This window comes from Armigeres subalbatus, chromosome 2 (genome assembly GCF_024139115.2).
Source record: "Armigeres subalbatus isolate Guangzhou_Male chromosome 2, GZ_Asu_2, whole genome shotgun sequence".
Taxonomy (NCBI): domain Eukaryota; kingdom Metazoa; phylum Arthropoda; class Insecta; order Diptera; family Culicidae; genus Armigeres; species Armigeres subalbatus.
This window is the reverse complement of record NC_085140.1, coordinates 370,543,486-370,568,735: the sequence shown is the minus strand read 5'-3', so window position 1 is coordinate 370,568,735 and position 25,250 is coordinate 370,543,486. Positions and strand designations below refer to the sequence as shown.

The 25,250-nt window shown below is 40.6% G+C and overlaps 1 protein-coding gene across 6 annotated transcripts in view; it reads right to left on the bottom strand.

Annotated features, from left to right (window-relative positions):
* Positions 1-359: 359 nt before the first annotated feature.
* LOC134213062 (receptor-type tyrosine-protein phosphatase kappa) overlaps positions 360-25,250 on the bottom strand; it is a 436,242-nt gene continuing 411,351 nt past the window's right edge. For 4 of the 6 annotated variants that reach the window (XR_009979392.1, XR_009979395.1, XR_009979394.1 and 1 more), the window contains one exon: positions 5,970-6,305. Coding sequence is in view for 1 of the 6 variants with exons in the window: in XM_062691595.1 (XP_062547579.1) it covers positions 2,474-5,965 (3,492 nt within the window). In the remaining 5 variants the exon portion in view is untranslated. Of the gene's footprint in view, positions 6,306-19,527; positions 19,657-25,250 lie in introns of those variants that run through there. The other 2 variants (XM_062691595.1, XR_009979393.1) reach the window with 2 other exon arrangements.

The window sequence follows — 25,250 nt, the reverse complement described above, 5'->3', positions numbered from 1 at the left end:
AAGAACATCAACCGAAGATAATATTCTGTAGAGAACCTGGAAGAGGCCGCAGGCTTCGTGGAAGGACGCGTACACGATGGCCTTTTGCAGTTGAAGAGGACCTGAGGGCGCTCAATGTTCAGGGCGACTGGAAGCGATTGGCCCAGGATCGAGTCTAGTTGAGAAGGATCCTCCATTCAGTGTAGGTTCATCGAAGAGCTGTAGCCCATAGAGTATCAAGTATATTTAAAAGAACCATCCGGACATACCAGTTCTGGATGCAATCATATTATTGTTCATATTATAGTATGGGCAGTAGGGGCCCTCCTTAGCCGTGCGGTAAGACGCGAGGCTACAAAGCAAGACCATGCTGAGGGTGGCTGGGTTCGATTCCCGGTGCCGGTCTAGGTAATTTTCGGATTGGAAATTGTCTCGACTTCCCTGGGGATAAAAGTATCATCGTGCTAGCCTCATGATATACGAATGCAAAAATGGTAACCTGGCTTAGAAACCTCGCAGTTAATAACTGTGAAAGTGCTTAATGAACACTAAGCTGCGAGGCGGCTCTGTCCCAGTGTGGGGATGTAATGCCGATAAGAAGAAGAAGAAGAAGAAGAAGACGACGAAGAAGAAGAAGTATGGGCAGTAAACATGAAACCAGATCCAGATACAATCCAGAATTGCTTCTGGAAGGCTGGTTTTATAGTTGAATATGTCACTGATAACGATAATGAGAAAAACGAAACTCTAGATACTTTAACAAATGAATGTCACGATCAGGGTTGTAAATATTCGGCAGCACTGGATGAAGGTGATGTTATTTTATATCATTTTTTTATTTTCTTCCTGCTTTGAAATCAACCTCACATTCCCGGAGAGGCAGAAAAGTAAACAACAGAACTCACATCACCCACAGCGCCGCGAAGATGAAATTTACCACAGCAAAATTTACACATTCACCCAGCAAATTGAAAAAATTCACCACGCGTTTAAATGGGCCACTCACAGTCATACGGTAAGGCGCGAACTGAGCAGCATGTCAGAGCGACTTGTGAGTGGCTGAATGCGAAATTGAATAGTCGGTGTTGGAAATGATTTTTCGGCGGCACCCAGTCGCACTCACCACGGCGGCGATGAAGGCGACAGCAGATTTTACTGAGATCCATGTTTTTCACTGCATTGACTGTGAAATATTTCTACCCTGGTCACGATATGAAAACTACCGTGACGATAAATTTAAGGACGATGGGTTCAATTCTACAGAAAATGGAGGAAACGTCATTTGGCTGAAATCATATCTTCTTTATTGCTTGGAGCAGGGAAAAGCCCCTGGGAGTGGTATTCATTTGAATCACTTCTCCCTAAGGCATAAAACCTCCTCTTCTTTTCAAACCTCTTTACAATTTCGGTGCACTTCCAATGAGAATTCATTCTCTTTAAAGGAAGTGCAAAAGCCATTTCGCCAAATGCCACTAGGCCGAACATTAGGCTGAAACCCATATGGGCGTAAGTCATTCTGCTGGACGGGTCATCCGGCTGAATAGGCCATTTGGTCGAATAGGTCATATGGATTATGGGAAATATGGGTCATATGATAATTCGGCCGAACGACCTGTTCGACCAAATGACCTATTCGGCCAAATAACCTATTCGGCCAAATGACTTTTTCGGCCAAATGGCTATTCGGCCAAATGGTCTATTCGGCTAAATTACCCTTTCGGCTAAATTACTTTCGGCCAAACCACTCGGCAAATTTCAGTGGGCTGGGCACTTAGTGCAAATGTCGGAAGACATTTAATAAAGAGAGAATTCAACAGACAACAATATTCAAAACTTGCCAAATATAAATCAGTGTCAAGCGTGGCATTAGGAATGACTAAGTGAATGAAGAAGCTGCCTGTGTTATTAAATGTTTTCAATAATCATTCGATGTTTGTCACAAATCGGTAAAAAGATGCTTCATGAAATGAATCTTTCAGGTCAATATAATACACATAATTTAATGTGATTGTTATGTTAAGGCGGTGTACAAATCCTTCAGTCCTAAATTATTTTGACAAAAATCTAATAGCTGAGATCTCGTTATCCTTCTACCGCTTATAGTATTATATTATAGAAATTTAGCAGAATTAATTTTTATTGAGATCTCGGAAACCATTATCAAAATCTCGGCCAAGTTCCAATAATTTGGCATTTCTTCCAAACTTGTCTAAAAGCACTACATTAAAAAAAATGTGATCAACGATTAATTATACTTCGTAAATGATCATGCGGTGTTCAAAACCCTAATGAAACTTTCAAACACCAGTGGTATATAGCCCGGACAAAGATTGGCAACCATCGATGGTTTGTGGTTTCCGGAAATTTTCACTTTCCCAGGGCAGCAACCAACCGTAGAAAGTAGGCACCGTTTTCGAGTCGATTCCTTCCCCCCTGTGCGACCTGTCTACTTTCCCTACACAGCTAGTCGACTAATTACAGCGTTTCTTAACTTCTATAATGGAAAACATTTGGTTTTGTTCTTAAGGTTACCCAGGGATTGACTACGAGCCTTCCGCAAATGATCGCCGCCCGTCGAGACCGCAGCCCCCACCGTCGCCGCTTGATCCGGCTCCGGTGCTTTGTTTTTATCTACCTTACTATGCTTCTTATCAACTACTTCTACTACTTTGGCACTATCGTGTTGCGTTTTTAGTTGGTCCTCAGTGTGTCTGGTTATCTTTATCTCTTCAGCATCTAGGTTGATGGGTTCCAGTTTCTGCATGGAGTAGCGAGTGGGCAGGTCAATCACTGTAGGCCGAAGGTCCAGCTGCTCCAGAAGTACTGCCTTACCACTGGAGGAGTCCTCTTCATCGTACACCGGACTTCCCGAATAGCTGGCGGCACGGGATTCTGTTTCAGCCCGTGAGAACAGTAAATCGAATTCCTTTGTGATCTCATTCGTGAAATCCGATATCGTTGGGTCCACCAAGTACGGTTCTTCGTCCAAATCGATTATCGTGTACTCGCTTGTCGTTGGGTTGGTCATCACTGACTGATCCGTTTCTGGCCCCTTCACTACATTTTCTCGAACTTCAGATCGAGTTTGTTCTTCACTTTCCTCCGCCAAGTGAGCTTTCAATATCTCGTCCATGGTCTCATCCGAGAACGATCCTTCCGGGGTAAGGGTAAAGTCTTCGATGTTCCAGTTCTTGATCTGCTTAATCTCTCCAGACCCATCACTAGCTCCATTCGCAAGTGTTTCTTCGAATATCTCACTCTTCAGCGATAAACTCAGACGCGACGTACTACAGCTATCTAAGTTAGCGTTTTTAACTGTATCAAATGCGTAATCTGTTAACGTAGATTTATTCAACGTGCCACTGGAATTGCTCAGAAGCTCCAATGATGCAGTTCGCTCCAGCGCTGTCAGACAATCTGACTTCAAGAAATACGGATCGAGTGACGAGCTCAGACCAATGTTGTCCAAGTCGCCTTTCGAGCTCAAGATGCTCTCTTTCGAGCAAATCTTGTAAATCGTCAGTGTGTCTTGATCTTTACCCGTGTCGATCGGCTCTAAGTCGTCCTCCGATACATCATATTCATCGCCAACATTATCAAACTCATTATTACTATGGTGGAACAAGAAATCATGTATAATCAGCTTCTTTGACTCATTCTCAGGCATCAAGTAGATCTCATCACAGTCTGAATCCATCGATGTGGCCATATCGATTTGCGGTGGTTGTAAGTTCCCATCAGCTATCGCTACCCCCTGTTCGCAGTATTGTTCTTCGTCTTCTTCAACATCCTCCTCATCCTCCTCTTCCTCTTCTTCCACTTCCTCTTCACCTTCTTCTTCCTCCTCTTCCTCTTCCTCCGTTTCTTCTTCACCTTCCATCACTTCCTCCTCGTACTGATACGCTTCCACTATGGTACCGTCTTCCCTTACCAAATTCCCCCGATAGTAAATATTCTCTATGCTAAGGTTTTCTATGTCTTCCTCATAATACTGCTCGTCGTACAAAAACTGATTATAATCCTCCACCTCGAATTCGTCCTTGTGTTCCTCATCCGGGTAGCACGTATCGTCATAGCTGTCTTCATTCTCGTACAGGGTGTCGGTCCTGAACGAGAACTTCGGTTCGCTCTTCTGTCGCAGCAGCTTGAAATTGCGTCGCTTGTACTTCCGTATCGCACCCAGGCTTCGGTTCGGATCGTACTGTCCCGAAGCCGATCCGTTCGGGCCATCTTCGTGATCGCCCCGCACCGCTTCATGCTTGTACAAACCGCTGAAATCTTGCGAACAAAACTTCTCGTACAGCTCCATAGCACTGAGTCGAACACTTCCGGTTGTATTGTAGAACGCCTCCGATAGGGGAGAGGTGCATGTAGTTTCCAAATTCAGGCACGCTGTGCTATTGTTCTTAAGCGATTTCTTCGAACCCTTGGTAGACTTGGTTCGGAAGTAGCTGATCTCGTTGTTGGACTTGGACTTGCTTGGGGAGGTTTTCGCATCGCCATTGCTGGTGGTGTTATTACTGGTGGAAAATGGAAACTTCTTGCCCTTGAGAGTGAACACGTTGCTTTTCTTGGTACCGAAGAGGGAAGACTTGGAAGAAGTGATTGACATCTTGGATTGCGAATGGTAGGACTTGACGGGCGATCGCCCGGCTTGTTCCGCGGTCGCCTTCGTTGGCGATGCTTTATCTTCAAAGAAAATAGTTTCCTTGTAGTTGGGTTTGCTTTTCTTATCGTACAGTGCAGAAGTGCTGAATCGTTTACACTTCAGCAGTTTGTTCATCTTCTTGAATCGGCCTAGATTTTTTTCGAAGATGTGACCAAGGGAACCATCCACCGACGGGTGTTTGCTACCGTCCGACGAGGTTCCTAGCTCTAGCTCCGTCGGCCGGTCTGCACTTCGTTTGGATTTCAGATCCGTTTCGCTTGATTTTCGTGTAACGTTTGTCTCCACGCTTCTTGATCTTTCGGTTTCTTTCCCAGAGTCCCCTTCAGTTTTCGTTACATCTTTTGAGGAGCTCCCGCTTTCGTCCGGTTCTTGCTCTTTCTCTTCGAAGATGTCAAACGTATTCTCGTAGCTCTGATTCTTCCACGTATTGTAGTCTGGTTGCTTTTTCCCCACCTCGTCCAGGGTATCGCTGTCGCTTTTGTATTCTCGCTGAAGGTTATTTTTCAAATGCATTTTATAGTCAGCTTCCATTTGTTCCAGCTCCATCGTATCGGAGAACACTGTGTCGATTTCGTCCGTTGAAATGTTTTTCGAACTTTCGTCGGTCGATTTGTGTGTTTCCGAGGAGGGATTGCTACTTCGATAATCGGCAAACTCACGTCGTTTTTCGACGTGCGTTGGCGTGTATTGCGAGCTCGAAAGGCTCGACTCTTTTTCGTAAATGTTACCCTTGAGGAACTCCGAATCGGTACGAATGATTTTCTTGGACTTGCGCAAAATCGGTTTGCGCAGCGGCGAATGCGACTGGTTGAGCTTCATAGTTCTACTATCTTCTAATGACTTGTTCTTCGGAATTGTATCTATCGTCTTTTGCGCGTTCTCGTTCAACTCGGAATTGCTATTGGATTTGATAATCTTCTCTATGCTAGAATGAACACTCGATTCTTTAGTAATGTAGGAACCCGTACTTAGGCTTCTGCTTTTAGCGACTTTCTGTTGCTGCTGTTGCAGCACTAGCGGATGATTAGGTGGCAGATGATGGTGAGGCGACAGGTGGATGATTTCGGCGTTTTGCTTCAACAGCGTCGGACCGTTACCTGGTCGTGTGACTCCGCTGAACTGTGGTGGTTGTTGCGGTTGAGTGTTAGTTGTATCGATGCCCGGATTGGTCAGGGTAGATCCGAAGATATCCGTTGCTATGCATGGGACCAACCCGGCACAGATACCACCGGCGGCACTACCGATGGCAGTGGTAGTGACCTCGTCAACGGTCTGGGCAAACAGTTGGTTACCGATGATGCGTTCGTTCAGGTTCATCGTTTTCTGGCTGAGCCGCGATATCTCGTTGGTGATGTCGAATGTGCCAACGGTCTTCAGCCGGTCCAGCCGGCCGCGATTACATTTCCGCGGTGGTTCGTTCCCACCCAGGCTGTACAGGCGGCCCTTCTTCTTTCGCTCGCAAATCTTTCCGTTCTTGTCGATAACAAACTTTTTGTCGTCAAACGATTGACAGTGGTCGTAGGACTCTCCTCTCTGTAGTTTTCTGATTGACTTTTCCACGATTACACGACCTGCGTTCGATAGTTCTTTGGAGAGTTCGGAATTCGAGTACTCGGGGGTCAGCGGGATGCTTTTACCCCGGCCGAATTCGATAAACCTGTAATGAGATGGAGAACAATAAATATTAGTAGAGGAAGCATTAAACTGAATGCAAGCGTAAAGCATATTTACACAATATTTATCACAAGCATATCAAACCGTGTATTTATGTTAGGCTGAACTATAAATGATGTAATTTTCAACACTCTATGTAGCTGAAGCATGGCTACTTGGGATAGTGGTTCTACAGAAGTGCCAAATAATTTCCTTGATTCGATTAGAACGTATCGAGTTCTACCGCGGCGAATGACTTTATTAATTGAGGTCAAAACTCGATTTTACTACATACTAATCAAAGCTCACGTTATAATACTTATGAAAACTCATATGTGAATATGTACATTATGTGGAAGACAATGATTTGAAAAATGTATTGGAGGTAGCCACTTTCCCTTCGATGGGACTCGAACCCACGACCCTACGGTACGCTAGACTGGTGCTTTAACAAACTAAGCTACGAAGGACCTCCGACGGCCTTCGCAACCTAGCGGCTACTGAATGAGCTCGAGAGAGAGATAGTCAAGTCACTCGCAATCCATTTCTCAAGCCAACACTTCCACATGTGTATAGTACACGTTCACATTAGAGGAGCGTGAGTATTTAGAATGTCTGGTGGCTACACACATTCTTCATCAGCAACTGTACTGATCAAGTGAGGTTGTGTGAGCTATTTTCCAGTCGGTCGTCAAGCTCAGACCCGACCGCATTGCGTGCTCTGAACCTGAGTTGCGTGCTCTTGCCTACGCAAGATCGCTATCGAGAAGTTGTATCACCGAGTAGTTGTCTGACATATTAGCAACGTTCCCTGCTCACTTATGTCATATGTGTTGTGTTGTACTGTCTCCGGAAGTTTTTTGTAATTTTGTGTTAGTCGACGGAATAACATTTGGGAGAATACCTAGTAGAATCAACAGTGTGATCGCTTGATCAGCGCTACAATACAGCATTTCGCCCTTTCTCTAGATGGGACATACGACTCTTTTCATCCATTCCGCCGGAATCTCCTCCCCTTAACTCTTGGTAATTGCCCGGTGTAGTGCTCTAGCCAGCGCTTCTTCACCGTGTTTATGTAACTGTTCTGGTAGTTGGTCTGCCCCAGCGGTTTTGTCGTTTTTCAGCTGGCAAATCTCCTCCAAGATTTCCTGAAGATCTGGAGCTGGAAAACTTATGTTCGGTGCGCATGCTCCCAGGTTCGTAACCATATCGCCTTCGTCGCCTGCCTTATTGGCGATCAGGTGCGCACCGTGGTACAGCCATCACCTGTTCTGTAGTAGTGTTCATGTTTGTAAGAAGGCTCCGTTTATGTCCCTCACATGACTATTACTGATCCCGTTACGCAGGGGATGTAGACACGTAGTGCGTAATGGTGTTAAACCCCTAATCCTACGGTATCAAGCGTCTCTTGCCAAGGTGATTCATGACCTGAGAGGTGAAAGCAATGGCAATTGCCTCTAAAGACTCTAAATAGAAATATAGTGAAGAGGAGAGGCTGACAATAGCGTGGATTCTTTCGCAAGATGAAGTGCCCTCAACAGGTTGCACCAAGAGTCACCAGGAGTAAGCGACAATGAAATACATAGCAGATCAGAGGATGCCCCCATCGACATTCAGATGGATTGGGCTACTTTGACCAAGATCATCAAGGACCTAATAATGACCAGTCACAAGCTTCACAGACGAGATTATGTCGTTCCTAGATAGCCAATGGATTAGCAGGGACTTTCGTTATGCCCCGTTGGCCCTCTGCGACTTTGTCGTGGAAAGGAAGGCCCTACTGGAGGTGAATAGAAGGCAGAACGAAGCTTAGACATCTTACTGAGGAAAAAGAGAACAATATTTGAATAGTGGCACGAAGCTTTTTTATGTTCGGGTGTGCCATTGCAACCAGTTATTAGATCTACTGTAGACCCATATCCTTAGTGTATAATACCAAGTAACAATTTCCATGCTTGTTGGATTTATTTAATTCTTATAGTGGATTTATGACAGCAATCACCATGGTTTTATTATTGCTCAGTTTTATTGGCACTCTTATTGCTATCAATAAACTTCTCATAAATCTTCTGGAAAGGCTTCATATGCCGATTGATCTTATGAGCAGCTCTACAGTTGTGATGAAGGCCGTAATGAGTCCTATTTTCAAAGCTCGATCAAAGCCACAATTTTTAATCGTAATGTGGTCAAATCAGTGGCGTAGCCAGGGGGGTGGTTTTGGGCATAAAACCCCCCCCAGAGACAAAATTTTCAAAAGAAATTTTTTTTTTCGAAATTTTTTTTTTCGGAAAACCCCCCCCCCGGACCAATTTTCTGGCTACGCCACTGGGTCAAATGAATAATCCTCAAAAAAATATTTGCATTGCCAAGAGTTTATAAAAGTGTTTTTTTTAAACTAAGTATAACGGTGTTTAATAAAAGCAACATTTCCTTGACCTCAAACCGAGTTTGAAATTCGAGTCTTCCAACCATCTGCAGGGTAAAGTTAATTATGTTCTATTTCTGAGACTGCTGTTGGTAACGAGGAATAAATATGAATAATACGATGAATCCTCAATTACAGAGTGCGTGTTTTCTCTTGTTTCGGACAGCATAACGATCGCGCGATTTGCCGAAATATTGTGTTCTGTATTGCGCGGAAGTAATAAAGTAAATCAGTTCAGTGCGTGTTTTCTCGTGTTTCAGATTCTCCAGTAAACAGAGCGATCGGCCGGTCGCCGAAATTTTGTTTTGCTTTGTGCGGGTGAGTTAATCAGAAAGTGAAAACTTTGTTCGCATCTGTGTAGTGCGGTCGATAATTAAAATATTTTTCGTTTTTCGCGTTTTTCGATTGTTTTTGTTTTAAATCAAACTACACGCTGTACACGGCAGACCTTTTACCAAAACCCTGCCACACTCCCTACCCCATATATCCAACATCCCAGTTATTTCTCGTGGAAGTGCAGATGACTCGTCGGCTTCTATCAAAGCGAGTATCACGTCAACAATTTCCTACCTATTCCTTAATTGACCTGCATTCGGATACGGCCGGCGCTGGTATTGCTTATTTTTGGGTCACCAGTTCTTACACTCTTCATCTATTGGATCTCTGTGTAATTACAGCTGACCTAGCAATAACGGAGTAGCAACCGTGGGCGGTCAATAGGGTGGCTCAAATTAGTATGGGAAAAACCCTTTTAAATTTTTTTCGATGCTAAACTCGTTGGAAGTTTATATGCAAAAATGTATGCAGAAACAACCAAATACAATAAATTGCAGCTGGACTACACAACTAACGATGAAGAACTATGATACTCATTCAGATCTTGAAGAATTTAATACAGAATGTTATGCAGAAAACCGCGAGAAGATTATAGTTTGCCTGGCTAAGTTATTAATATTTCTCTGAAGTGGGGTTTAAGCAAATTTCGTTTCTTTTACCTTTTAAAAGAAATAAATTCACCCCTACATCACTCCAGTAAAATGCTAACATTTTTGCATAATAAAATCTAATCTTCTCGCGGCTTTCAGCATAACATTCTGTAATTAATTCTATTAGAACTGAATGAGTATCATGGTTCTTGATCGTAAATTGTGCGTTCCAACTGCAAATCACTGATTTTGGATATTTCTGCATACATTTTTCCATATAAACTTCCAACGAGTTTAGCACCGCCCAAACGTTGACCGATTTGGCTGAAATTTTGGCCAGAGCATCAGGGCATCAAATAGAACCGAATAAAAGGGCGGCCCATCAAAACATTTGAAAAAGTGACTGCGAGACAGTCGGTTTTACCTCGGATTTTCCTGGACAGTCAGGTTTTTGCCGTAGGTTTTTGTTTTTTCAACCGAATAATCGAAGTTACTTTTCAGTGGAGCAGTAAGGTTTTCCGTTAATTACAAAGCAAAGTTACATTTTTGCATTATTTATCGACGTCCATCGGCACGCAAGAGAATGTCTTCCAGGGCTCATGTTTGAGGCCCCTGCGTTGTAATTTTTACGTCAGAGACATTGATGAATGTCTCATTAGAGTGGCCCAAGCTTATATGGAAAAAGTGAAAAGTCTGGAATTTCAAACCTTGCACCCTTAAATGACAGTTTGGGGGTCCCAGAAGCTCCCCTGAAAATTTCAGCTCATTCGATCCAGTGGTTGGCGTGCGCAAATGGCTCAAAGTTTGTATGGGAAAAGTGATCCAAATGTGTGCGGAAACGCAACCGTTTCAGTTTTTGCTTCTAGGTGGCGCTGTAGTCGCCGGATTCCTGTTGTGGACAAAACGTAGAACCTTTTTATATAAGGAAGCGACTGGTGAAGACCGGATGTAAATCCCTTTGAAATTGGCCAAGTTATAAGCATCCAAAGTCGAGGGTGTCGAGCGTGTCCCCAGGGGTGTTTAAAATGAGAGCAACGTACCACCGACCATTGCGGCGGCGATGCAGGCGTATTCTGTGCCGTGCGAAATTAAATGCATGATTATCACGCAATCTCGCGAATTTTTATCCGATTGGTAAATACTTGCCGTGCTCTGTACAGTACTGTAGCTAGAGAGAGGAGGGTGACTTACCACTGAAGCCAACGAGCTGAAGTTTTTTAGGGGAGACAAAATTCATGAAATATTTGTAACGAGTTGTTTTCGGATATCGTGATGCCCGTTGCATCAATTTTAGAACGATATGGTATAATCGTTACAGACAGAGGGACAGAAGGACAGAAAGACAGAGAGACCTGGGATATTATATAAGTTATATATTTTTCAAACACCAATTTTAATGTTTATAGCATAATTAATTAACTGTATAAAACTACAAAGTTATCAACAAACAACACTTATACCTATATCAATTATTTATTTCAACTGCTAGGCCTTCCTTCATAACAGAGCGAGTGCAACCTGGAAAATTTTGCCTATGCTGTTGAACAACTTTGAGAAGATATTGAAGCTGTTCTTCATTTTTTGTCAGTTTTCCACAAATATCTTGAACTAGTTTAACTCCTCTTTCAGCACAGTCATTCACTATCAAAAATGAATTAATTTTATTTCTACTTTCACCAAATTCTTCCAGTCATCCCATATACTAGGATCTTCTTTGAGAAAATTTGCAAATATTCCAGAAATTTAAAAAAAATCATCGTATTTTGAGAAACGAAATCCGAAAGCGTACAAGAAGTCAACTTATCGATCGTAGATACTTTCAATTTTATTTTTCTTACTTCATCAATCATCACCCTTACAAGATTTTAAATTGTGTGCCATTTCTTTTCTCTCATCAGTAGATATTTCTGGGTCGAAAAAGCCAGAGCGACTAGTTCTTCACTCAAGTACCATAGATGATTTGCAAATCTTGAAGCCGCAGCCATATACACATTTCTTGATTGATCAGGAAAGCATTTCGTAAAGTTATCAATTTTTTGCCAGGTTTAGATCATTTCGTGCTGCTGATGAGGGTAAAGGAGCTTCAAACCAAGACAAAATGTAAACTCGTAAAATGAAAGCACACATTACTGGAATTTTCGCCTTTCATCATCGGTCATGTCAAATTGGCCTCTAAACAGCCATATTTTAAGACAATACATTGCTTCCGCCATCCATCTGGCATTGCTATGTGCTCCTGGTGGCGAAAATTTAATTCTTTTCACACCAAGAAATGCTAAAGATAAATTTAGCAACTCTTTATAGTCTTGTCGTTGCTGTTGAATATTGAGTTGGTTTTTCAAAAATTCAATCGATTTTTCTGAATACCCTATATTGAAATTGGTCACCATAAAGGGGAAATAATAAAATGGGTCAAATATTGTTCTATAAGGAACGATCCTACCAAATATAAGGTAATTTTGAGGGATCATATCAATAATGTTGGAACTGGATGGCTGTATATTTTTATTTGAGGCTAACAAAATAAATGGAAGAAGTACTTAATTTATTTCGTGTATTTACATTCACGCTTCGAAAATTGAACTCTAAACTATAGCATAAACCAAACTTGACAAAATTTTGAGTTCTTCAATTTATGTCAATTTTGAGTAAATTTTTTCAGCGTGTTAGCTCGAAGATAAAATGACGCCAGAAAATTGCGAGATTAAACATCGAACAATATCCCGGATGTGTTTTTCTACTAAAAAAAAAAATCCACCCCTTGCCCCTCTTATTCACCCCCTCCCTCTCTAGCTACACTACTGTACAGAGTACGGAAAGTATTTACCAATCGGATAAAAATTCGCGAGATTGCGTGATATTCATGCATTTAATTTCGCGCGGCACAGAATACGCCTGCATCGCCGCCGCAATGGTCGGTGGTACGTTGCTCTCATTTTAAACACCCCTGGGGGACACGCTCGACCAGGGTTGCCAAATGAAAATCTGCGTTTTTTACCAAAAAAATCTTTTCATCTGTATTTCTCATTTAAAAAATCTGTATCGATATCTGTATTGAAATCGAACTGGTAAAATTGAGGGTTGCAAGTGATGAAAATTTAGTTTAGTGGGCGCAAAGTGTTTCAATGTGTGTTTGTTTCATAACAATTGTTTATGAATTTAAAAAAATCTAATTTTCTGTAAATTTTCACATTTATAATAAATAACTTATAAATAAACAATATCAACAGATTGCCGCAAAGCTCGAAAATAAAAGCATTCATCGTTACAATCAACTCAAATTTAAGCAATATGTCACTTATCCTAGTTTTGACAGGGAAAGTGAATTGATCAACTCTGTTGAATTTAATCCGCTCGAACTCGTTCAAGTTTATTTTCATTCGAATCTTGAATGGAGATGTTTAGACATTCAATTCGAACCGCTTGTTCAATTTACTTACCCTGTCTAAACGTAACATGACACATATCTGCTTCCAACTCCATTATTTCCTTTTTCAACTAATTTGTTTTTACGTCTAGCTATCGATCAATAGAAAAAACTATTCAAAATATATCTTATAATTATATTATTATAATGATATTATGATAGAATGGCATTTCAATCAACCCTAAATTTACCATTTGGCGGCGAATGGCAACCACGTAATGAACCATTTTCATTCCAAGGTCATTTCCGCAACAGAAAATTCCATAAATTCGGATAGCAGGTCTATGAAACACCAAAAAGAAATTACAGGCAGTTCACGGTACTGTTCAATAAAATTCAAAATATCTGTACATACAGATCGTGATTCAAAAAATCTGTATATCTGTATATACAGATTCTGTGTTTGAAAACTAGTCAAAAATCTGTATAAATACAGATTAATCTGTATTTTTGGCATCCCTGCGCTCGACTTTGGATGCTTATAACCAGCGATGCCAGATTATTTCAACATCAGTTCCGTAGCTTTGCTCAAAAATTTTGGACGGCCCAATTCCGGTGATCAGTCACAAATCTTCCAGTTCCAGTACAAAAATGAAGTAGGATCTGGCGTTAGTCAAATTTCCTCTCGTTTTCAGATGTCACAATTGCCATGTGCTCCATCATGTGCATTACTCATAACAGTCGCGGCAACCGAAAATGGGAACAAAATCAATCACAATTTGTGAGCAATTGAATGTTATGAACCAAGAACAAAAGTGTGCTCCGACCGACCACCATCTTCTACTTTGATTACTTTGACTTTCGTTGGTTCTTTATATATTTTTTCCCACATAAACCGTGGAAAAATCATTTGTAACTATTACAAATAAAGAAGTCAACAGAGTACCCTAAGTCTCTAAAGTATCAAATGTTGGACTTGAAGTAGTTCTAGGTGACTATATGTTTTGTCTTGGTAGATTTTTGGCTTCGCAGTCTTGAAAGGAATTGAAAACTATGTTTTTAATCATTTCCGACGTTTCGGTCCATTCAAAAGCAGAAAAGCAATGGTAGAAATTAGCAAGTCCAGGCACCGAATTTCGGATATCAGAATTTTATTCAAATTTCCCGATACTAAATTCGTACGGACCAAATTTGAACCATATAGCTCACATGACATAGTACGTTACACAGAAACATATTTGACGAAGAAACTTAAACAAATCGACCCCTTGAAAAATGCCCTGAATGGACCGAAACGTTGGGAAAAGATTAAAAACATAGTTTTCAATTCCCTTCAAGACTGCGTTAGGACATTCTGCTAGGAGAGTTAAGGGCAGTTTTATGCAACGTGGTGCATCACGCCACGCCGCGCTACAAATCATGTGTTGGGCTGAGTAAAATGCGCAAGGTAAGCATAAATAATTTTATAGTAAGTAGTCAATAAGTGAAGTGCGCGGATAAAGTGTTTTAAAATTTAATTTTTTTAAACTGGTTCGTGTCAAAGGAATCCCTAACTCTGCGAAGCCAAAAATCTACCAAAATAAGTTCAATAATACAGTCGAGTAAAAAACAAAAAAAAGTTTTTTGCTAAATATGTAGAAACGCACGTAGAAAATCAGAGCCACAGAATATATTGTAGCTTGAATCACAACATCAACGAATGTACAGCGATGAATACATAAAATTGTATTCACTGGATATACAGTACAGTGGATTTTGCTGGAAAATAAAATGTGCTGGAGTACAAATAAAATGTCTGTCAAAGTTCAGCCGAAATGAATTGCTGAATAAATTACTCAATTTTGGGCATGGCCACGTTAATCTCTATTTAGGTCCCTATCTCTATTTCTGAGTCTTATATAAAGATTCACTTTTACACCGGTGGTATTTAAACGGGAATGGAAAAACATAAAATAAAAGTATCCGCGAGTTCCTAAATTTAGCGTCCTGCAAAACCAGTTTGCCGAGGTTGGGATTTTGCCTGTTTGTGAATCGTCACTTTCGTATTTTTGTCTTAATACACTGAAATATTTACAGCGAATTCCTCAACAAATTCCCATATGAATTGTTACGTAAGTTCTTCTATGAGTTCTCAAGGAGCTATTCTACGAGTTCATCTAAAAATTATTTTATGAGAGATGTGCCCGGAGTTCTTCTAGCAAGAGTTATAGAAACCTTCCAAGAATTTCTCCGGCAGTGTCCGTAGACTTTCAGGATTCTTTTTCAGAAATATTTCCTGGAGTTTCCATATAACCTTCTCTATGATTCGAGTTCTTCCATTAGAATTCTTCGAGGAATTGTTTCGGTTGTTCTTAGAGCAAATTCTCCGGAAATTCCTCCAGTACAAATGTGTGGGAGAATTTCTGGAGGAAGTACATGCATCGAATTTCTGGAGAAATCCCAGGATGGAACTCTTTGCAGTTAAAAAAAATAGGCAGATTTATAGAAAAACCTTTGCACTAGAAGTCCACCATACAACACATTTTGATACTCAGCTTCTGGAATGAGTTATTGACAAAGTACTTAATGATCGAACGCAAATTACTAAATGATCGATAACATCATTGTCTGTCGATATCTAGTGATGTACAGAAAATCAAGCCATTTGGTTGGAACGCGCTCGAGTTATTAACGTTGCGGGCGGGAATAGGGGGTGCTGCCTAAATGATCCCGCTCCCTATACTTATACGTCGGACAAAAAAAATTCACTAGCAATGCACGTTGTGAGCCCAATATATTTATGAAATTGCTAAACTTACGAGTACTCAACTGCCGCTAACCGCAAGTCGAGCACATCTGTATATGGCGTCCATATACAGATGTGTTCGACATGCGGTTAGCGGCAGTCAAGGTCTTCAACAAAAGTCATGAATAACGTGTCGTTGAATTTTTTGTAGGGGTGTGTGAACAAGTCACCAGAAAACCATAACAGACTAAAATGAGATTATGCCCTTATGAATCAACGAATAAAATTAAAATTGAGAAAAAAAATCCGTAGATTTCCACAGAAATTTTCGATTTTCCGTAGATTTTATCTACGGATCCGTAGATCCGTAGAAAGCATTCAATTCCGTAGATCTACGGAAATTTCCGTAGATCTGGCATCGCTGCTTATAACTTGGCCAATTTCAAAGGGATTTACATCTGGTCTTCACCAGTCGCTTCCTTATATAAAAAAGGTTCTACATTTTGTCCACAACAGGAATCCGGCGACTATAGCGCCACCTAGAAGCAAAAAACTGAAACGGTTGCGTTTCCGCACACATTTGGATCACTTTTCCCATACAAACTTTGAGCCATTTGCGCACGCCAACCACTGGACCGAATGAGCTGGAATTTTCAGGGGAGCTTCTGGGACCCCCAAACTGTCATTTAAGGGTGCAAGGTTTGAAATTCAGGATTTCATGCATTTTGGGCCAGTCTAATGTCTCATGCCAAATTGCTCGTTGAGACAGCTTGCAGATGATTGTGTTGTATCCGCTTCGGAGTCAACAGCAGTCGATTTGCAAGGACCCGTGCAAGATACTGTGGACAATTTTTCTACTTGGGCTTTAAAGCTGGGTATCGAATTCTATCCGGAGAAAACTGAGATGGTTGTCTTTTCAAACCGGCAAAGTTCCCGCTCCAACTGATGGGTGAGACAATCACTCATAGCATGTCTTCAAAATACCTCGGGGTCTGGTTCGACTCGAAATGCACCTTTGAGAAGCACATTGTGTATCTGACATAAAAATGCCAGCAACAAATTAACTTCATACGAACAATAATGGGAACATGGTGAGGAGCGCACCCCGAAACCTTATCCCGTTGTACCGAACAACCATTCTGTCGGTTCTCGATACGGTAGTTTCTGTTTTCAGTCCGCGGCAAAAACACACATGTTGAAGTTTCAACGCTGTCTCCGTATCGCGTTAGGTTGTATGGATTGGACTCATACGATGAACCTGGAAGTACTTGCGGGAATACTGTCTCTGACAGATCGTTTCGCGGAATTATCGCTTCGGTTCCTCATACGTTGTGAGGTTCTCAATCCATTGGTCATTGACAACTTCGAAAAGCTGCTCGAACAAAACTCTCAATCTCGATTCATGAGTATTTACCACTGGTGTATTACGCAGGAGGTAGGCCCATCTTTGGTTGACACCAATCGTGCTTTTGATCTGTCCATGAAGCAGGTAGTTCATGGAATACGAGCTTTTCTTCCTGCGGAGGTCATACCTCCATTATTTGCAAGAAAATACAGGTACGGCAGCGAGGAGAGAAGTTTTTTTTACAGACGGGTCCAAAATGGATGACTCTGCTGGTTTCTGTGTTTTTAACGTTTTTCATAACAGCAGGAGTTAGCTGGAATCTGGAAGAGACTAGTTCTGTGTATACCGCTGAGCTAGCAGTTGTACACTATTTACTTAAGCATATTGCATCCCTTCCTCATTACCTCTTCCTTATCTTCAACGTCAGTTCCTGTTCGGGCTGATCGGTCCGGTTAAGCAATCAGCGAATTATCTAACAGGGTACGGAAAGCTTTGAGTGCCTTGGATCCCTTCTCATTGCTCGATTCCGAGAAATGAGAAAGCGGACTCTTTGGTTAAGGTGGACGCTGTGGAAGTTGATATTTAGGGTCGAAAAATCACTTTCGATTATTTTTTCACATTAGTTCGTCAGGATACCTTGAACGACTGGCAACAGAAATGGACAAATGGGGAGTTGGGTAGATGGCTGTATTCAATTCGCCCGCAGGTGTCGAAGCGTCCATGGTTCAAATTGAATATGGGACGAGACTTCATTCGAACCATGTGTCGTCTAATGTTCAATCACTACTCTTTAAATGCACATGTTTTCAGAGTGGGGCTCTGGGAGTGGGAGAAGGTAATTTCTGTGTTTGCGGCGCGGATATTGACCATGCTGTGCGGGCGTGCGAGGACCACCATTGCCCCAGATCTATGCACTTAAGTGAACATCTTCTGGTCCGAGAGAAGCAGCCAAAGCCGATTAGAGAAGTGTTGGCGGGCGAATTTTGGAAAGTTGTTGTTGATACATATTAGGTTATAATTTGGGGCCCTCCTTAGCCGTGCGGTAAGACGCGCGGCTACAAAGCAAGACCATGCTGAGGGTGGCTGGGTTCGATTCCCGGTGCCGGTCTAGGCAATTTTCGGCTTGCAAATTGTCTCGACTTCCCTGGGCATAAAAGTATCATCGTGTTAGCCTCATGATATACGAATGCAAAAATGGTAACTTGGCTTAGAAACCTCGCAGTTAATAACTGTGGAAGTGCTTAATGAACACTAAGCTGCGAGGCGGCTCTGTCCCAGTGTGGGGATGTAATGCCAATTTTCTCCGTTACAGATGTAAAACATCGCCAAGGAGATCAACTATGTAAACATCAGCATTGTAATTAATTGAACACCCTGAATTCCCTTCCTTTCCTATTGTGTTTTTGTCAACCCTAACCTCGATCAAAATTGTGCTGTGCGGTGAAGAACAGTACCCCAGGAGGTATGATGCGACAGTGAGTCTTCATCAGAATCTGGATGCACAGCTTCCGGGCCCGTGACTTTCTCGACGTATTTTGCCGTTTGTCAGTATTTGGAGCCTTCTGCACTTTGTACGTATGTTCCCGGTCCTTGGCTCTCTGAATGAAAGACTTGGAGATAGATTCAACCAACGTTCAATCACTACGTCAGTATAGATGGAAGAGATGAGGCCCACGTGAAACATTTATTTTTTGTGCAAAATGTAAACAAACTCGCTGGCTACCCCTCACAAAAATCCAAGATGGCTGAATCGTTAATTCGACAGATTGGAACACCTGATTGAATTCATCTTGGATTCAACTGTTTGGCCACATCCCTGACCGATTGGGATTCCGTTTAAAAGCTTTCACGACACGTTTGTGATGCTGATCATCAAAAGAACAACCATTCTGTCCGCATTTCTGCTTTCGTTCCAAGCTCAGATTTTCGTAGTTACGTTCAGTCACGCGACCGTTGACTGCATGATTCCTAGTTGTTTTCCGATGTCGTGATAAGAGAGTCAAGGATTTTCCAGGTGCTTGCACAAAACTCATTTGCGACGTTGCTTTTCGAGTAACGCCATTTTCAACGATAAAAATACAGTGTTACAATACACTCTAAACCACTTCTAAAAAAAAATTCTACAGAAAATTTCGTGATGCAATTTGATGTGGGACACTTTTCACAAATATACGCCAGGAGAAGTTGTCAACCCAAAGGAACAGCAGAAATCAGTGCCCCTGTCGAAGAGAGTTGCTGAAGTTCACCGAGAGGAAAGCCTGGTCTGAGTGGCGATTGTGAATCCCAAAAACGGGAAAAGATTTGGCCTTTATTAGTTAATAAAATTTATTCTATTATTATTATTATTATTATTATTTATTCAGACTAAGGCCGAAGTGGCCTGTGCGGTATATAAGAGTCTTTCCATTCGGCTCGGTCCATGGCTACACGTCGCCAACCACGCAGTCTACGGAGGGTCCGCAAGTCATCTTCCACCTGATCGATCCACCTTGCCCGCTGCGCACCTCGCCTTCTTGTGCCCGTCGGATCGTTGTCGAGAATTTATTCTACTATCTTATAATTTGGCCCTGTCAGCAGTGCGAAAACAAAATAAAGGCATATAGGACTTCAATTTTACTATCAATGCTTATCAAAACGTTAAAACACATTTTAGCCTTTCCTAGCTTTATAGCTTTCCGGGTTAGAAATTTGATTTTGTTTTAGATTAGCAATACGAAAGTTGAAATATTTTGGTTTAAAAAACATGTTTTCAAAGGTAGACTAACATTTATTTTTCAAAATTCTAACACACGTATCCAAAGATTTTTATTATATCACTGTTAATGACATTTTAAAAGTATTTTAAAATCTTTTTTCTAGACTTCACCATGTTAAATACAGTTTCACGCACACGTCCGTCTGCATCAGAGTTGGGGAAGGAGGCAATATACCCTAGCTAAGCAAAGGTTGCTTTGATGTTTTAGCTGTAACGATTGTCACGGATATTTTTGCCTAATGCAACAGTTAAACAATATAGCTAGCTGATCCTATCTTAAAATTGTAGAAAATCTGAACCATATTTATTGATAATATTATTTAACATTTCCAAAAGTGGTGATATTTTGATATTTTCACTTATGAGGCAGAACTCCGTTTAGCTAGCAGCTTTTAGGGAACAACCCACCACGCGTCGGCGAATCAGAATTTTTGTCTAAAAAGTGAGTGGAGGCGATTAGGGTAACGGCTGTATTTTGGACCGGGCTCATATTTTGGACCACCTAGCTGAATTTTGCATTTATATCACACAAAACTAAATAAAGCATGCAACATTTCAACTTTATTGCAAAAAGAAACTATCCATAAGGTATCTCCTACATTTGTTTCTTATAAAATATAGCAATTTTGAAAAAATATTGTCACGCATTTAACCATTCCGGCTGGATTAGACCAAAACCAAGACGCCATTGTAAAATTTAAGTCAACTTTCAAAAGCTGTAAGTTTATTTGTACATAGATTTAAAACATGTGAATGATGTTGTTGACTTATTAAAACCTAATTGAAGCAGTTTCATATCTCGAGCAAAACATTGTGAGTTTAAAAACAGTATTCTGAGGCATGTCGAAAATAGGTTCATTTTTCATTGAACCGAACATATTTTCGACATACCTTTATTTTTAGTTCAAGATCTCTTAAACTTTTGTTTTTGTTTTTTCTCTAGTATCAAAACATTCATAAATTAATGTTTATACTGTATTTATAAATTACCGTTCATTGATGTATGCCCTAGGAAAATGTGTATTAAATCAGCATGTAACTATTTTCATTATTTCCTCACGATCGTTTGAAAAGAACGTGCAAGGAGCAAAGAATAACCGGGCAACCCACTATTATCAATAACACAAATGGAACAGATCTGGCAAACTACACAAAAAATATGGCAGGGTAGGAGTAACCAGGTGCATACATCACGGCCATGGACAGAACGTTTGTTTTGCTTCGATGATGCTGCACCGAGTGGTACTGAAATTGATAATAGCTTTAATACCCTTAGCTGGTAGATATTGTTCTAAGCTTTAAAGTGGTTATAAAAATGTATTGCTTAACAAGGACTTTAAGGATAAACGCCGAAAATGTTGGAGATCACTAGCTTGATCTAATAGTAACATAACTTTGCAAGCATACAAAATTGTTCGAGTGGTCCAAAATATGTTCAACAGGTGGTCCAAAATAAAAACAGGTGGTCCAAAATTAAATCTTACATATCTTCAGAATTTATGATTGTTTGGTTCTTTCGGTGGGATTTACAACATTTTTACCTACAAATCCTACTAGCATTCACCACATTCACCACTTACAAAATCCAACTTTTATTGGAAAAGCTATTCGGCCATATCCTAAAAAATCCTGGTCCAAAAGGCCTCCCTTACCCTAATATATTGTAGGTTAGTCTTACTAGGGTGTTTTGCCTCACCAAAAGGTTAGATGTTTCATCAAAATGAGGAAATTTTTGGTTTTTCTCACCTGCCTTTCGATTATTTTGACACTTTTTTCGGCTATCGGAAGATTCCAAATCCTCCCGAAATGTCAACGGGAATCTTCCAGGGATACCAACGGGAACATTGCAGAGATCCTGACGGGAATGTTTCGCGGATTCCAATGAGAATCTTCTAGAGAATTCCGACGTGAATGTTTCAGAAGTTCAAACGGAAAAGTTCCAGATATTCCGTCGGAAATCCTCCAAAAATTCCAACGTGAATGTTTGAGGGATATAGAACCAAATCGTAAAAGGATTCCAAAGCAATCTGTCGAGAGATCCCGAAGCAAATCGTCGGGAGGGACTTTGAATTAATCCTTCAGGGATGTTGTATCAAATCTTTGAAGGATTCCGAAACAAATCATCGAAGGATTTCCAAGCAAATCGTGGAATGATTCAGAAGCAATTCGTCAAGGGATTTCTAAGTAAATCGTCAAGGAAGTCGGAACTAAATCTTTGAGGAATTCCGAAGTAAATCGTCAATAAATTCCGAAGTGAATCGTCGAATGATTCCGAAGCAAATCGTTGAAGTATTCTGAAACAAATGGTCAAGGAATTCCGAAGCAAATCTCTGAACGGTTCCGAAACAAAACAAATTCTGAAGCAAATCAAAGAGATATACAGCAGGAGAAACAAATCCTCTATGGATTATGAAGGGTATTCCCCACAGATTCCCAAGGGTATCCCTCAACAAAACCGAAAGGAATCCAGTGCGAATTCTTTTGGATTCCAGTTGGAATGCTTCGATGATTCTGAAAGGAATTCTTCAGAGATTCCAATGAGTATTCTTCTCGGATTCTGTTGGGAATTCCTCTCGGATGCTGATGGGAATTGTGGAGATTATCATGCTGCTAGGCAAGCGGAAGTCTGCTGGAAAACTGTCACTCCAGTCCGTGATAAATGACGACCATATGTCTTTGACTGCGAAATACCACGATTGCTTTGATTGATATTTTGGTGGCTCTCCGTTGTTGTTCATATCAAGCTCAGTTTGTTGCTTTCAAATCAATTAGATAGGGTTTCTCACCCCATTCCCGGCCGAACATGCGCACCAGTGGTGCGAATTATCAATCTCAGTGACTGAAATTTGTTGAAATTGATACCATATCCTCTTCACACTCACTTCCTAAAAGTGAAAACTGAAAATGGTTAGCAGCAACAATCAAAGAAAGAGTAAACAAAGACCTCACTTCTCATTTCACACGCAGCCCGCAGTGACAGTCCATTCAGTTCACTCGCTGCTGCGTGAATGCGACAACCCTATATAAATGCATGGGTGAATACTATCACTTGAAAGACAGTGACAGGAAATTTGTGCCAATTGATCATCAGCTTCACCCCGCTGTTGGCAAACCGAGTAAGCTAATCTACTCCTGCCAGAGTCTATTATATATAGAGTTACGCAAAGAGTGAAGCCAAATCTACCTATTGAACTGTCAAACCGTCTACCTATTGAGCAAAGTAAACAAATGCTTGTTGGTAAGGCGGAAGTATTGTTATCAGAGGGGTCAACGGATTTTTTATCATATGGAGTTTGGCAAGTATGACAGTACCCTCTTTTTTGGCGCATAAATTTATACTCCAATGTTAAAATGCTCATATACTATTATAAATTGTGGTGGTATTTGTAAAAATTTGTATTGTTTACCGTTTTTACAAGAGAGAGTGGTGTCGAAAGCACATTAAATTAAAGATAGCAACGAACAAAAATACACCAAATCCGTAAATATGTAGTGTTTTCACTTTATTCTTTACGCGAAATATGCAGATAAATAATTATGTTGGTAGAAGAAACTGTGTGCTGAGCAGAAACAGTTGTTTCTTGCATTATCCAAACTTTGTGCGTTTCAGAACATTCTCACTCACTGCAGTGTTTATTTTTCATAGACTACGGCTTGGTGTTAGTGTCGTCGGCATTCGCTCGATTGGTGGCAACAAAATTTGACAGCTTAGCACCCGCCTGATTGTTATCGCCTAATGATTATTATGGCGAATTAAAACGCATGAATTGAAATGTATTAGATTTGTTCTAGAAACAGCTTCAAAAAACTTCAATACACCCCCCAATAAAGTAGCAACAAGAAACTCACGTGTTTGCACTCTGTGGGTGACTTGGCTATCGAATTAAAAAGTTTTAGCAGTGAACACTCCCGTGAAGTCACTTTAAGGGTTGAACAAAAATGAAAGTTGCAAACAGAATAACAAGAAGATCATTCAGAATAAGTGTAAGAAGATCCTCTTTGCGCAACTCTATATAATAGACTCTGACTCCTGCTTTGTCTTACTGACTGAAAGACACCGTCATAGGCGAAGAGGAGCAGAGAAAATACAAAACAAAAGAATCACACTCAGCAGGCATTGTTGATAAATTGCACCACTGATGCGCACGATTGCATTATTTAATTGATATTTATGACTAGGGGCAACTTTTCTGAATTTTGTGGGCCGTGTAATATTGCGACGGGGTTCACCTCTGCTTCAAAAATAGTTATTCTTGCTAAACACCGCTTGAAAAAGCTTTTATTTGATTTAAATTAACATGGTGCAGCACTCATTTCAGTCATAGGCGATTGCTTATCCGGCATACCCCAAATCTCCTCGGCATACGCAATATTTTACTCAATCTCTCAACATCTTACTCTCATTCTCTCTCTCGGGACGGTAGAAAATGCGACGTAAACAAAAATATGCACGTTCCACGACAACAAGATGCCAGATGGTATTATTCATAATCATTTTTATTTGGTTGAGAAGATATATTTACTCATCCAAATTTCTTCCAAACACTTAAAAACAATATCTTTTCCACCTTTTGAAATCGAGAGAATTATAAATAACATGATAGCGTCAACGTATTAGACAGTTTTCCTATTAACGATGAAGGATTATCTTCATACTAAAATAAGACTTACGGCCTTTTGGCATCACTGTACAGCTAGAAGTTCTTGGGCCGAGGTGATTTTTTGTTCGGTTTGAGCAGTGGTCCCCAGCCTGCTTACCATCGAGGGCCACACAGCAATTTTGAACTGTTGAAGCGGGCCGCGGTTTATTTGCAATATTTGTTTATAAATAATATGATAATTATCATTCCGAATTGAATTTTGAAGTATAATACAAAGTAATCAGAGAATCTGTTTAAAACATACTTTTAAGGGCATTACATTCTACAGCGTAGCTGAGTTTTAGTTCATATTATTACACACTTCTGCAATAGCGGACTTGGCGTAAAATTTTAGTTTCGCAACTAAATCTCCTCTGCTTTACCAAATAAACATCTGTCGACCGATTTTAAGAGTTTGAACTGCTTTTATCCTCGATGATTATTGTTCAATGAAAGTTGTTGCAAATAACGACAGCATGTTTGAAACGTGTTTTGAAGCCATGTGAACTTACCAGCAGTACTTATTTTCTGACTTTTGACGTATAATTACGTCTTTCGGTAAGATAGAGTCATTCCAAAGTTTCAAATTTCAAACCGTCACGAAAAGAGGTCAGGAAGTAAAAGCCAATAACCCATCCGTTTTTTAACGGATTCTGGATATTTTGGTATGAATCGAGCAATTAACTCTTTAAGATTTCATACAACTAATGTAAACAATTGATAAAATACATTTAACTATTGAAAATCCAATTTTGACACGTAGTGT